Source organism: Otolemur garnettii, unplaced genomic scaffold (assembly GCF_000181295.1).
Source record: "Otolemur garnettii isolate 467f Iridium unplaced genomic scaffold, OtoGar3 scaffold00106, whole genome shotgun sequence".
NCBI lineage: Eukaryota > Metazoa > Chordata > Mammalia > Primates > Galagidae > Otolemur > Otolemur garnettii.
In genome coordinates this window covers 1,342,964-1,358,500 of record NW_003852501.1, presented here as the reverse complement: position 1 = coordinate 1,358,500, position 15,537 = coordinate 1,342,964, and the positions used below count along the sequence as shown (strand labels likewise).

Below are 15,537 nucleotides of genomic sequence, written 5' to 3'. Positions count from 1 at the left end.
GGAGGCAGCAAACCCCAGTGTCCCCCTGCTCAGAGAGGCAGCATGTGAGCTGAGGGACGTTAAGTGTAAGAATTGGTTTCCATCTAATTCTTGTTTTCTCCCACTTTTATGTGAGAAATATTTCACTTTCTTTTCCACGTGAAGAAAAACAGTGTGAACACAGTGATGTGCGGCAAGGGACGCTTGGCCTCGGCAGCGAGGAGACGGCAGGAGTGGTGGGGATACCAGCAAAGCAGACAGGCCGGCTCTCTGCTGCCAGAGCATCCGTCTTTAAAGGGCCACTAGACAGCGACATATGGGGAAACTTCAATACTTGCAAACATCAGTAAGTTGTTCAAACACACAAATGAGTATTATTTTTAAAACTGTACATGGCCAGACTCAGCTCCAGGTACCAGCCTGAGGTTCAGAACTGGCCTTCTGCTGGAAGAGCCAGAGGAGACCTTGTTATCTCAGGGGAGCCACCCAGGACAGGGTCAAAACCCACCCCAAGGAAGGCACATATGTGACGCCAAGTCTCTGTCCCAGGGCTGCAGACCCAGCCTGCCCAGGCACCAGAAACAACAAGGTGTCTGTTACAGAAGTGCAAACAGGACAGAGAGTGACACTCTCGGTTAAGGTTGGGCTGAGAAAGATGATCCAGGAGTAATCCTTACATTAAGTTCTATCAAGACTAAAAGAAAACAGGAACAACAAATACGGATCATTTGTGAGGGGTAGCAGGACTCAAGGTAACTCGTTTTTCATTTCTCATTTTATCATTTATAATGTACAATGACTCTCCCCATTTCTAACACCTCAGGAAAGTACCAAAAACCTATCAAGTGAATTTGGTATAAACAAGAGGGTAATTTAGTTGCAGGTCACCCACAAAGCTAAGGAAAGGCATTGGTTTCCACTTCTTTATCTCTAAAGAAGGGGATTCCCTACTTGTGGGCTGGGGAGACAGCAGACTTTGAATGCAACTACCAGGGCACCGAGAGAAAAGCAGGGCCACACCGTCCTGCATTCCACAAAGAACAGAGGCTGGAGCTCAACCACAGCTGCTGAAAATCCCTCTGTTCTTAAGGGCATCCCTGAGTCAGGGTTTTAAAGTAGTGACCGTATACTTTTCATAGTTTCCTCCAGTGTCAGCACAGCAGTGTGCTTTAACATGCTCACGGGCGTCTCAGAGCACACCCCAAGCCCAGCACTGGCCCAGGCAGCCCGTGGCTCTCACACCCTGCCTGGGCTGCACAGGCGCTGGGGTGTGGACCCGCCTCTACTATCTGAGCAAGGAGAGGCCACATCCCACAAGCAATGAATGGGTAAAGCAAATACCATATGCAAAGTTCAGCGTCACTATCAAAACGCTCACCAAGAGCTAGCTCAGCCCATACTGAGAAGACACTTAACTGTCACATGGAATTCCCATTCATATAAATGACTGTAATAAATATTGTTCTACAGCCAAACTAAGATTCCAAAGGTCAGCTTGAGGAAAGCATGAGAGTAAAACCTGGGAAGAAATAAGATACTCCAGGCCCCCCAGAAGCAGCAGGGAGCCCCAGGCTGCTCAGCTGTGCCAGGGGGACACACAACTTTCCTCCCCCTCCAAGTCACTCACAGCCAGCACCCCAACATAGAAAGGTTTACCTGAGAAACCCTCTCCAGCCTAGGTCTGCCTCATCCTCCTGCACTTGTGGTGAAGGGAAGGAGGCAGTTTGGTTTCAACAACCTTAACACCCTCCCCTCTGGGATCCTGATACTCAGTTCCCAAAGGGTCGGGAATGAGGCTGCCCTGCCTCAGGCTACAGCCAGCTCAGAGCCCCAGGTCTGCCTCCTCCAGCTTCTGACAGCCAACTGCCCAGATTCCCAAACTGCCTTCATCACCCCCCAATGCACGGACAAAGGATGCAGCCATGCGCTCTCTCTCCACTAGCTGCCCAGAGTGGCAAGTTCTGCTTTGTAGACGGGGCCAGGGCAGCCAGCACTGGGCTGAGGGCTGGGAAAGGAGCAGAGACTAGGCCAAGGAGGAGGAAGAGGTGGTGACGTTCATCACAGCCTCAGGAGTTCTGGAAAAGGGCCTCTCTGCATCCCCAGGACCCTGTGCACCCTGTGTCTCTCCTTTCCCTGGAAGGGGCGGCAGGCGCCAAGGCTCCAACTGGATTCCAAGACCTGATCCAAAAGCAGACTCTGCCTGGTACATCATGGGCCCCTAGGTGAGGTCCTCATCCCCTAATTTGTAAGTGATCACCCATTTGATCAGTAACAAATGCTTACTACATTCCTGCCACACACCAGGCACTATGTCAGGTGCTGGAGGCATAGCACTAAATAAATCAAAAATACTTTGGGGGTGTGGAAGTGCTGGGGTTGGAGGAGGTGGGGTACAGAGTAGCCAACAGTGTCCACCCCACACCAAAGTCCCAAGGACTGAAGTGGGTTGTTCTGTGTAAAGTTCAAGGCCCAGGACCCCGCAGATGGTAAGGACAGACACACGCACAGTAGTGGCTGTCAGCAGCTTGTTTGCCAAAATGCGAGAAGGGCTGCCTCAGCGGCCCTGAGGACAGAGGAGTCACTCAATGTACGTGTCTGGCTCTGGCTATGATCAGAGTTATGAGAGAAACTCAGGACCCTTGAAGGGAGAAGATTCCCACCCACCAACTGAAGATGAGCAGAGCAAGATGACGTAAAAGGTCCCAGGATAAGTCCCTGTGACATTAACAGAGCAGAGATCTCATCACTGAGAGGCTTGTGTGAATATGCCCAGCAGTGGAAACTGCTTTTCTCCAGGAAGGCTGCGAGCCTCGTCCCAGTCAGAGTCCCCTGTGCCACACAGGGCACACCCTGGCCTCCTCCCCACCACACACACGGCCCTCAGGAGTGTAGGGGCTGCCCCCTCAGCCGAAACAGCTGCCAGAGCCACTCACAGACGCGCTCCCTCACACCAACGCAGCCCAGGGCTTGCTAGCAGCCAGGCTATGAATGACAGGAAGGCCTCTGCCTGGTGACAGGGACCAGCAGGACACCCAGCTCCCAGCAATTCAGACAGATGCCCTGGGCAACAAGTCTTGAACAGTGACTTTCAGTTGAAAATAAACACAAGGAGGGATGAGGTTCGGAGTCAGCAGATACGAATCCTGGGGAGCTAAAGCTGCTGGGCCAAGTGCGGGGAGCCAGAGCTGAAGCAAACAAACCAACCTGGGCAGCGGGCAGCGCCTTCTGCAGCTCTCCCGGGATGCTGGGTCCCGGGACCCGGACCAGTGCTGAGTTCTGCCCTGGTATCCTTACTTCTTTCAGTTTCACATTCCCAGGCAAACTTCCTCTCATGCCTTGCACTGTACCTTCTAGAAAGTCAGACTCCATGTTGTGTTCCGTGTAGCCCATGGCATTTAATGTGCCCGGTAAACCACGACCACCTGCCTCCAACAGCACAAAGTAAAAACACCTTGCAGAAAATAACTAGAAGTAAATATTATAGTTGCTAAAGTATTACTCCTGTCCAAGTGTTAAATATGTATGCCACAGCCACTTTCAAATGGGCTGATCATGTTTTTAACTTAGTGATAAGGTCAAAAAGTCATTTCCTTAGCTTGTTTTTATCTATTCCATTTAACAGACTTTCTAAAGAATGCTTATTTTTAGATACTCGTAAATTGTTAATGTCCAACATCAAAACAACTTCCAAAGCAAAAGGCACAATTCGGTTTCTACCTAGACTGACTGTACCATCAACATAAAGTCAATATGTGTTATATAATTTCACCCATCTTTCCCACAGGGCTCTGTAGGGTCCTTTTAAACCGAGTTTTACCTTTCACTTTTTAAGTTTAGAGGAAAGTTAGGGTTACTCACTCAGTCTTATAGCTATTTTAGAAACCAAAGCAAAAATGTCAATGACAAGACAACGTCATATGGTTGTTATAAATTGGGACAATGTTTCCATTTGAACAGTGTTGGGTCAACAGTTAATTAAAGAGCAACAGACCTGACATAGGCAGGCTTAAGATCAAACTGCCCTAACGGGTTGCTCCTGAAGGCTAAGGAGAATTCACGGGTACTGTTTTCAAGATCCGGAAAGTAGCTTACATTGAGTCACTCCATTTTTAATAAACTTGCCCTTGAAAAAATGAAAGAATGATATACAAGGATGATCAACCAGTCTAACTTGTAAGGGGAGAGACTGGAAGTGGCATGAAGGTCACTATATTGTTATTGCACCTAGCAGAGACCCCGCCCCCCACCAGCACACCCCTACGCAGGCCCTTAAGAACTATAGACTAACAGAAAGGTGTAAGACGACTAAAAGAAGCAGAATGATACTGTATCTATAAAGACACACTACACCTGTAACTACAAAAATATGTGAAGAAAGACTGGAAGCAAATATATAAAAATGTAACAAATGGGGGTGGCACCTGTGGCTCAAGGAGTAGGGCGCAGGCCCCATATACTGGAGGTGGTGGGTTCAAGCCCAGCCTTGGCCAAAACTGCAAAAAAAAAAAAAAAAAAAACAAATGGGGAGTGCCAGTAGCTCAGTGGGTAGGGCACCGGCCACATACACCCAAGCTGTTGAGTTCGAACCCAGCCTGGGCCAGCTAAACAGTAATGGCCACTGCACCAAAAAGTAGGCGGGTGCTGTGGATGGTGTATGTAGTCCCAGCGACTTGGGAGGCTGAGGAAAAAGAATCACTTAAGCCCAAGAGTTTGAGGTTGCTATAAGCTGTGCATGACACTCTACCGGAGGCAAGAAAGTGAGACTCTGTATCAAACAAACCAAAAAAAAAGTAACAAATGGAGTAACTGAATTAGGCATGGCTTCCTGTTCCCAGCGCCCAAACTCAGTTAATATATATTATTAATATTTCAGGGATGATTTTGTCCTTAAGCACTATGGAAGGAACACTGGTTGGCCCCATCTTGGGGACAGTGTTGAGAATGTCCATGTTGAGACTGCCCCAGGATCCAGTCCTGGCAGTGCCCATCGCTAGTCACCACATCTGTCATGGAGAACCATGTCTTCCTATGCTGTATGTGACCTCACCATCTGCTCCTCACCACACAGAGCACCTGCAGCTATACCCTGACACCCTCAAACTGCAGCACAGCCAAATCCCAATCTTAGTGACATTGGCTAACAAGATACACTTAACTCTTTTAAAAAATTACACAGCACTTGTAGTTTGGTACCCAAATTGAGAGGTAAAGTAAGCTGGGAAGGCGGGCTCTTGCTTATAATCCTAGCACTTTGGGAGGCTGAAGCGGGAGGACAGCTGGAGGACAGCTGGAGGCCAGAAGTTTGAGACTAGCCTGGGCAACATGGGCAGCCCCCATTCTTTATAAAAACTGGAAGCGTGGTGGTATGTGCCTGTAGGCCTGCCTATACATGAGGCTGAAGCTGGAGGATTGCCGGAGCCCAGGGGTTTGAGGTTGCAGTGAGCTGTGATGATGCTCCAGCCTGTAGCCTGGGCAACAGAGCGAGTGTTTTTTAATTTTTATTTTTTATTTTTTTGGTCTAAAAAAACAACAAAAAAGAAAACTAAAGTAGAAATTCAGACTGATGCTGACTTTGGGTCCTTTTGCTTTCTGACATTCTGCTCCAGCACTTTTCGCTTCATACTCAACCCCGCAAGGTACAGGCCAAAGAGCACCTATGACTGTTGAGTATTCTCCTAATGCTCTTGCAAGTCCCGCGACATCTGGGAGGCAGGCCAGTCATCATCTCCATCACCACAGGGCCTGTGGGTACAACCCACGGCAATGCCTGCCACCCCCTCACACAACTGGGGCCCCACAAGGCCGGCCGTATTCGGCCCTTGCCTGCAGCCTGACTGAATGCAGTAAAGACGCTGTCCCCTTCTGGGACTTTATTTGGGTCTTCGGATGTTTGGATGAATCAGTTTCTCCATGTCATAGGAAGAAGCTAAATACATAACTATAGATTAAGAGAAAGACTTGCCTGTCTCTTGAGTGTATCTCATGGCAGTTTTCATTCCTTGCTTGTACTGTATCTTTGAATTTATACATAGCACAAAATAAACAAGTAAATAAATAAAATTACAGGTACGTAAATAAGACCCCATGCCCCATTCTGCAAGCACACTATTTGAACAGTAAGAAGCAAGAACAGAAGGACAAAGCTTTTCACCCTTTACAAGTGAAAATGCCAAAGCTACAAGTTCACAAAAGACCCTGTGAGCACACACGTGGGGAATCCAATGCCCCTAGGAATGGAATGCAACAAGCAGCAGCAAATTGCTGATAAGCGCAACGTGTACAGACATCAAATTCATTTTACCCTGTGAAAGACGCCAAATTCTAAAGGCTGCACAACTTATGATTCTATTTTACATAACATTCTGGAAGAGGCAAAACCCTCGGGACAAATCCATCAGTGGAGGTCAAGGCCTGGGGAAGGAGAGGAGATTAACCACAAAGGGGGGTCTGTGGGTGAGGGGAACCCTCTACAGCCCGCCCGACGCTGGTTTCCCATGTGACCACGTGCAAACACACAACACTGAATGCTGAAACGGGACTGTTACCGTACATGAGCTAAGCCACAGTAAACCTGACTTTATGTTGTTTTTTAAAAAGTCCATGCAACATAAAAAGCAAAATTCCAGTTTCAGTGCATACTCCAGCAAGTCCTCAGGGCTGGCCGTCCCATGTGCCCTTGCTAACTAACAGCCCCCACCCCACTCTTACCAAAGGAACGATTATGCTGGGCCTCAGTGAACCAAGACTAAAGTCCAACAAGTATCTACCCTTTAAGAAATATATGTAAGTTTCAAAAACGGTGCTGATGTTCATAAACGCTACTCCCTGTAACCACTGACGCATCTGAAATTCTTCATCACAATGACGAGCACTTGCTAAATTTTAGAGGTAAAGTGTAGATGCAAACTCTGATCATCTACATCAGTGATTCTCCACCTTCCTAGTGCCCTGACCCTTTAATACAGTTCCTCATGGTGTGGTGACCCCTAACCATAAAATTATTTTCGTTGCTACTGGTTGGGAGTCACCGCACCATGAGGAACTGTATTAAAGGGTCAGGGCATTAGGAAGGTTGAGAACCACTGATCCTCTGATTGCAGCTGCTGTCCTGATTTTGTGTAAGGAAACCCCAATTAAACTTCATAATTCTATAATCCATTCCCCTGGCTCCTTCCTACCAGCCCCTGCAATCTCCAGTCTTGAATTCCAGAGATTAGATGACGTGACGCCTCCGTGTGGCGGCTAATGGACCTTAATGCTCTTTCAGATTCACAGCTTAAGACAGGCTTTTCAGAATAAACTTATTTTTCCATCACAGTAGATTTTCTTGCCAAGCAAGATTTGATTTCAAAATTGCACAAAGTTCCAGAAATTCAGGTTTCCTTCTTGCACGCTCCCACATTTCAGCAGAGTGTTAGGAAACTTTCTGACCCATGTTCCCACCCTCTGGGGTTTGGGTAAAAGACAAGCCATGAGGGATAAGTATACTACACTGCCAGTGCTCTGGCCGTCTGGGGGCTCAGCAGATCCCATGGGATTGTTATAGGTGAATTGTGGCAGGAGCCTGTGGGGGGTGAGGGGGGGACGTGCCCACAAGCTCGGCATCCTGCTTTTGAACAATTCCCTAAAGTAACAATAATTTTCTTTTTATAAGAAAACAGTAACATGGGTGGAACCAGAAGTCGCTGCATTAAGTAAAATAAATCAAGCACTGAAAGACTAAGGTCACACGTTGTCACTCAGATATGGGAACCCAAAATGTGGTCATTGCGGAGGCAGAGAGTAGAAAGGTGGTTACCAGAGGCCAGGAAGGGCAGGGGGTTAATGGGTACAGAAATATAGTTAGAAGGAATCAGTTCCAGGATTTGGCAGTAGAGTAAGGAAATTATAGTTAACAATAATTTGCCGTACATTTCATAACAGCTAGGAGAGAAGAATTATGATGTTCCAACATGATAAAAGATAAATGTCTGAGGTAAGGAATATCTCAATTACCCTGATATGATCATTACACAATGCATATGTGTATCCAAATACATACGGTGGGCCAGGCACGGTGGCTCACACCTATAATCCCAACGCTTAGGAGGTCAAGGCAGGGATTGTCTGACCTCACAGGTTTGAGACCAACCTGAGCCAGATCGAGACCTCATCTCTAAAAATAGCTGGGCCTTGTGGTGAGTGCCTGTAGTCCCAGCTACTTGGGAGGCTGAAGCATGAGAATCGCTTAAGCCCAAGAGTTTGAGGTTGCTGTGAGCTATGACATCACATCACTCACCACAGCACTCTACTGAGGGTGACAGAGTAAAACTCTGTCTCAAAAAAAAAAAAATACACATAGATCCCTATGTCTCAAAAAAAAACGATCCCCAAAATATACAGAATTATGATATGTCAATAATTTTTAATTTTTTCAGACAGTCTTATTCTGTCTCCCTAAGTAGAGTCCTGTGGTGACACAGCTCACAGCAACCTCAAACTCTTAGGCTCATCGACCTCCCAAGTATCTGGGACTACAGGCACTCACCAAAATACCCGTAATTTCCTTACTGTACTAGTTAATTTTTCCACTTTTAGTAGAGATGGAGTCGCACTGTTGCTCAGGCTGCTCTTGTACTCCTGAGCTCAATCTACCCATCTCAGCCTCCCAGAGTGCTAGGATTACAGGTGTGAGCCACTGTGCCTGTTCAATAAATTTTTTTTTAAGAAAATTGCCTCCAAGTACCCTAGATTAGTTTTTAGAGAATAAGAATTTTCCCTGTGTACATCAGAAAAAGGAGCCGTATAAGCTGACAAGAGCAGCAATCTCACTGCCAGCAAGAAGCCACAGGCTCTGGAAGGTGTGGGTTGGGCCAGGTCAGCAGTGGTTGCCTGACAGATGCTCTGGGGACTTCAGCTTTAATGACACTCTTAGATAGAAGGTTCTCTCAGGTGTGACAACATCAAATGATGACCATCACTACTTTTTAAGTCACAGAATTAAATCTGTTGTGATATAGTCCTGAACAAATCATCCAGCAAGAAATATTGTAACTTTGAAATAAAAACCATGATGCAAAATTCTATTTACAATATAATCTCAAGTACATTAGAAAGAGAAAAAAAGATACATGGAAAGAAATACAAATATACAGAAATATTAAAGTTTTAGACTAGATCAAGGCAGGATTTTCCTAAGATTTCTTTACAATATAGAAATGTTGAATTCTTTAAGACGTATTTTTTACATTCCCGTTTGTTAGAAACACTAATGTCATTAACAGCCACATGAGGGACCAGGCTGCGAGGTTTTGTTTGGTGGCTTTATTTACTAGTTTGCTATAAGATGAGACACTACTATGCATTAGCTATAACATTTGGAGAATAAAATTTGTTCATCATATAAATGTGTAAAATCAGAGAAACTGAAAATCAGACAACTGACAAAAATGAAATCTTGATTTTTTTTTTCTCCTTACCCGTCTTTCTTTCTGATTTGTTTCACTCTCCTACTAAACACCTCCCTTAGAGGATTCTAATCAGGAAATAAATTGAAATCCAAACAGCATTTCTTTAAAGAAACACTTAGTGCTTCATGCGTCATGGACCCCTCTAAGCACTTTATCCATTTCCTTTCATCTAAGCAACTCTTCGGGCTGGCATTCCTGGCATCGTGTACCAGCCTCTTCCCACCTCCCGGGTGGGCCTCACCCACCTATCCAGCTGTCTCCACCGTCCTCACGGGGACCCCTCATCCTCTGCTCATCTCTTTCTGAGATACCATCCCTACTTCTGCCACTACCCACTTCACCCAAATCCACTTGTCAAAGGCCAATCCAAGCCAAACCCTGCCTTTGTTAATCCTTCCCAAGCCCTCTTGGTCAGAACTGTTGCCTTCACCCATTTCTCTGTGCTACTGGAGGTACAAACAATTTCTGAAGAACATAATCTCACAGGAATTAAACTGAGTGCTTTATATCATCCTTCTCTGTCCTTTTCCCACACTGTCTGGCTCCCTGCCATTCTGCATAATAGAAGCTGCTCAACCTGTCACGCCATGTAAATACTGTCATTTAATCTGCAAGATGAAGGCAGACCTCAAAAAGCAGTGTTCAGTGGCACCTACTATGCAGAGAACATATACTGCTCCATATTATTTCTTACCAAAATTATTAGAAGTGGCCATATTGTAACTACCGTTTACTGAGTATTTTCTGTGTGCAAAGTATTGTGCTAAGCACTTTAAATGCCTTGTAAGTTAGCATATGCCCTGCAAAAACTGTCCCCTTAAAGAAGGACTCACCTTACAGTCATGACAATGGTCTCATTATGGAGGGTTCTCCAGTTTTTGAAAAACAATATTCTGTTTGAGGAAGACATATTAGTCTGAACTAATTCTCTCACGCTCGTGTTAGATGTTTATGAAAATCATCTGATAAACTATTTAAATATAAGACAAGGAGATAAAGAAATTTAACATAGATAATTCATTGTTCCTAGGGCATAACTTTATAATTTCTATTGCTGGAAAATTTGTAAATAAGCTTTAGTAAGATCACTTTAAAAAAAGCAACAAAGCAAATTGTCAACGTGATAGAACCATAAGTATATTATTACAGGGAGGAAAACACCTAAATGTTTAAGGATTAGTAATTGGGGATGGGACAAAATTTCCTGTGCCAATTCAAAGAGCTCTGCACAGCCACCATCCCCAAGGGAGCACAGATAATGTGCTCTGGGAAACTCTGCTTAGAGACAAAAAGTGACTCTAATGAAGACACAGACTGGAGCTGGGGGGACCAGCTCAGAGCTTCCATACAAGCATTTGTGACATCACACATTCACACTTCAGATCTTATTATATAACCTAACCAACTAACCCACATGAGGAGGCTTCTCCACCGAGATCAGGCCTGGAAATCTCCAGTGCTCATCAGAGGTGGGTCCTCTTAGGGCACCAACAGCTTCAGCAAGGGCTGGAGCAAGCATCAGTCAGACGTTGTTAAAAGAGCCCTTCTGGTTCCTTTACAACCCTTCAATGTCATACAAACTTCACCATTATCAAGAGCTAGAGGTGAATTTACTAGAAAGAGATGAGAAATTGAAAATCATCTTCTCCTTCTGTTCCCTTCTGGCACACATTTGTTAAACGACCTAGAGAAATGTTAGAGCTGCATCTCAGTTAGACCACAGGGTCAGACAATTAAGTTTGAGAACTCGTCCCTGAATAGCCTTATGGTCACCTTTGAGGTACTCCACCTGGGAAAATATGCACTGATGCCAGTGCCTAGTCCACCCTTCAAAACAATTTTAAAACTTTGTTTCTGAAATTGTCATCAGAACTGCCATCATATGAGATTTGACAATTAAGTTCACAAACTTATCCTAGAAAAAGTGCTCACTGTGGTCACCAGACGACCAAGGGGAGTGCTTTGAAGGTGACCAAAGTGATACTCAGGAAGGAGGTATGGAGCACTTTTCCAGGATGAGTTCATGAACTTAAATCACCTGACCTCTTATCTTCATAGTAATACGAGTTGTACAAATCTCAGAACACAATATAATGAGGAAGAATATCTGGGGAATAATGGCTCTTAGTTTTCGGTAAATTTACTTAATCCTAATAGCAGTAAACATAACCATTCAAAAGACAAGATTATACTTCAGGGCTTTTGGGCAGGGGCAGGGGCAGGGCCTGTGTGTGGGTACAGGAGTTCCCAGAGGGCACCGCGCTGTGGTCGTAGCCCGGGGCTGCCTCCCAGTCTTGCCTGGACCTGCCACGTCCTCTTTCCAGGATCTTTTCACTGTGGAAACAATGCCCACAAGGTCTTCTTTTTAAAGATGAAGATGTTAGAAAGGCTAAATGCAAATGAAAGGCTTTCTTTTAGGTAATTTAAGCTTTTACTCAATTATACATAAAATCTTTCATTTAAGATAAGATAGTATGAGCAGTCAGGTAACCTATTTTTGCCTATTTTTGGTTAACGCCGCTAAAATGTATCACTGTTGCCACAATTTGAAGAGAACCTGTATAGGGGAGATTTTGAGGACATTTCCTACCACAGAAAACAAAATTCTGACCTTGAAGGCACAAACTACCCTCACCTTCCACTGCATGTCCACAACTCACCTGAATGTGCAGGGCGCCCTCTACTGCTTCCTGGATATTAGAACACCCACTGATCAGGGCCAGCTGCTCTTCTGCACTCAAGGAGCCTTTCAGAGAGCCTGACTGTCCCAGCAAGGTCAATTCCTTTCTGGAAAGAAGTGGGAATGATTACGGTGAGTGTTCAAAAACAAATTTAAAAGCCAACAAATCTCAACAACACTAATCACCAGCGAAATGCAAACCAAAGCCACAATGAGAAGTCACACCTCGCACCCATCAAGCAGTTGGTAGGAAGGAGAACTGCGGAGCACTGCTGGTGAGACTAAAATGGTGCAGCCACTATTGAAAACAGTGTGGCAGCTCCTCAAAAAACTAAAAACAAAATTACAATATGATCTAGCAATTCCACTTCTGAGTATTTACCCAAAATGACTTAAAGCAGAGTCTCAAAGAGATTTTTGCATACTCAAGGTCATAGTAGTGTTATTCACAATAGCCAAGAGGGAGAATCAACCTAAGCATCTAATGTCAGATGAATAGAAAAACAAAATATCATAAATATATACACAATGGGATATTATTCAGCCTTAAAGATGAAGGAAATACAACACAGATGAATCTTTCATGTATGCTACATGGAATAAATGAGACACAAAAATATGATTCTACCTGTAAGAGATACTTACAGTGGTCAAAATCAGACACAGAAACAAGCAAGGTTGTAGTTACCAGGAGCTGGGACATTGGGCCAATGGGGAATTTGTGTTTAATGGGTACCGGGCTTCAGTTTGGGAAAATGGAGCAGCCCTGGAGATGTGCTGCCATGACCATCATTTGACAGCGTAAATGTACCTAACTGTACTTAAAAATGGTTAAGACAGAGAGTTTTGTTATATACATTTTACCACAATTATTTTTTTTTAATTTCCATTAAAAATGCTCAAAGAATGAGATAACCTGGGTGTAGGGAATGGAAAGCAATGGTTCTTCACCCTCATCCTTGGGTCAGTCCCTAGGGAAGGGCTGAAAGGAGGTTTCTGATTATCAGGACGGGCTTTTAACATCATTTTGTATCACAGTTTTTATGTGTAAGCTGCTGATGCCCTTCAGCCAAAAGCTACCACCTACAGCAGAACCCATCAGGTCAGCAGAAGCAAGGGAGACCCACACGAAACACCAGGGGTGCCGTGGGGCGTCTCTGGAGCAGGTGCCAGAGAAAGCCTGGTATAAGGTCTGGACTGTGCTCAGGAGATTGGAGGAACATTGGGGATATGGGGTCCACTTTATCACATGATATGAGGAAGCAAAGGTTGGAGAAGTTGATACATCTTATCCATACTAGGGGTGGGGGGCACCTGACCAAACGAAGCTGTTGTGGGCAACGAAGCTGCAGTCACTCATTTCAGCTAAGAGACAGTGGGTGGCAAAGTTCTGACGCAGCCTTGCTTTGCCTAATTCTGTCCTGTTCTAAGAGTGATCCTGCCTGAGCTGCTTGTGTCCAACAGGTGAAGGCAAAATAATACAAATGTACAAATACACACTGAAATACAAAGCCATTTTTATAGCATCTTTAATAAGAAGAAGTTTCAAGGAAACAATAATGCATCCTCCCTCAGGCAGAAAGTCTAAAAAAGCAACTAGAGGCATCACCGTACACAAGACCTGGCCGTACATTTTCTTTTAAAAGAGGGAGAGAGTATATGGGATTTTTCTCAAATAAGTAATTTAGAAGATGTACAATATATCGACTAAAAAATATCTAGCTTAAAATAGGCCCAGAAAAAGGCTCTTCCTTTGTCAGACAAGCACATAGACCACACAGATGCCTCTACCCAGCCACCCGCAGGACAGCTCGGTGTTGAGTACTCAATGCCCCCAGCCACCATCCCAAATGAGCAGGTGTTTTGTAAGTTTTATATAAAACTAATTCCTTAAAGCAGTGGTTCTCAACCTTCCTAAGGCTGCGACCCTTTGATAAGTTCCTCAAGTTGTGGTGATCCCCAACCCTTACTGCCTTAAAGCAATGGCTTATAAAGCAGTGAGAAATACACAAAAGAAAGTATGCATCTGAGACAGTTCACCAGAAAGTGTACATTAACTGCACAGAGCATAACGACTTAGGAGCAGATCAGACACTTAGGATTCAACAGTTCAATCGCTAAAATCAAGAAAGAGCTGGCTCAAGGTAAGTGCCAGCAATTAGATACCTGAAACACCAGTGAGGGAAATGCAGTAAAAAGGGTCACAGGAAAACGTTCCCCTACAAAGACAGAAGGGAAAAGCCAAAGTTCACAGGTCTGAGGGTCCCATGGTCAGTATCAGCGACACCCAGCAAACCTCCCTGCCGGCAAACCCTCTGCTGCTGCCTCCATCATCAGGGAGGGGACCATGTGATACAAAGGTCACTCATTTCCCATTTCGTGGTATATGCCTGATCCATCTTTCAAAAATGTTTAGTTATATAACTCTAAATATGCTAAAATCCTGGAATGGTTCACTTTACGTGAGCCCATTATATGATATGTAAGTGATCTCTCAAACTAAATAAAGCCAATGAACTAATTTCCTATTACTGCCATAGCAAAGTATCACAAACTTAGTGGCTTAGAGAACACAAATTTATTACCCTACAGCTCTGGTGAGAAGTCTCACTGATGCTAACACCAAAAGTGGCAGCAGAGCTGCACTCCACCTTCAGGCTCCAGGACAGAGTCCAGCCCTCATCTCTTCCAGCTTCTAGAGGCACCTGTGTCCCTGCCCCACCGCCCTCTGCACTCTTCACAGCCAGCAACGGCCACTCCAACCTGTGTTTATGTCATCACGGCTCCTTTTTCGACTCTCCTACTTCACTTTTTCCCTTATTACAATGCTTGTGAGTATATCAGGCAATCCAGATAATCTCCTTGCTATCTGTAATTGAATCATGTCCAGAAAATCCCTTTTGCCATGTAAGGAAACAGTCACTGGTTCCAGGAATTAGGACATGGACATCTTCAGGACAGCCATTATTCTGCCTGCCATACTTGTTTTAGCATCCAAATTATGCTTTTTGGGGGAGACAGTTTCTCACTTTGTCCCCTTAAGTAGCGTGCTGTGGCATTATAGCTCGCAGCAACCTCAAACTCTTAGGCTCAAAAGATCCTCTTGCCTCAAGCCTCCTGGGTAGCTGAGACTACAGGTCACTGCCACAACACCTGGCTATTTTTAGAGACAGAGTCTCTCTCACTCACTCTTCCTCAGGCTGGTCTAGAACTCCTAAGCTCAAGCAAGCCACCTGCCTCAGTCTCCCAGAGTGCTAGGATTACAGTTATGAGCCACTGAGCCTGGTTCCAAATTATGCTTGTATAATAAGAGGACTTACCTAGTAAAGCCACTGATATCATCCCACTACATCCCGACCTCCACCAGCTGTTGAGAAATTTACTGTCAACTTGTCATTCCTTTATAGGGCATCTGTCTTTTCTCTCTAG

General features: G+C 44.9%; 1 protein-coding gene across 1 annotated transcript in view; it reads right to left on the bottom strand.

Moving 5' to 3' along the window:
* CRYL1 (crystallin lambda 1) overlaps positions 1 to 15,537 on the bottom strand; it is a 109,604-nt gene that overhangs the window by 64,923 nt on the left and 29,144 nt on the right. The window contains exon 3 of the mRNA XM_012809513.2: positions 12,089 to 12,215. Within this exon, the coding sequence (XP_012664967.2) occupies positions 12,089 to 12,215 (127 nt within the window). The remainder of the gene's footprint in view (positions 1 to 12,088; positions 12,216 to 15,537) is intronic.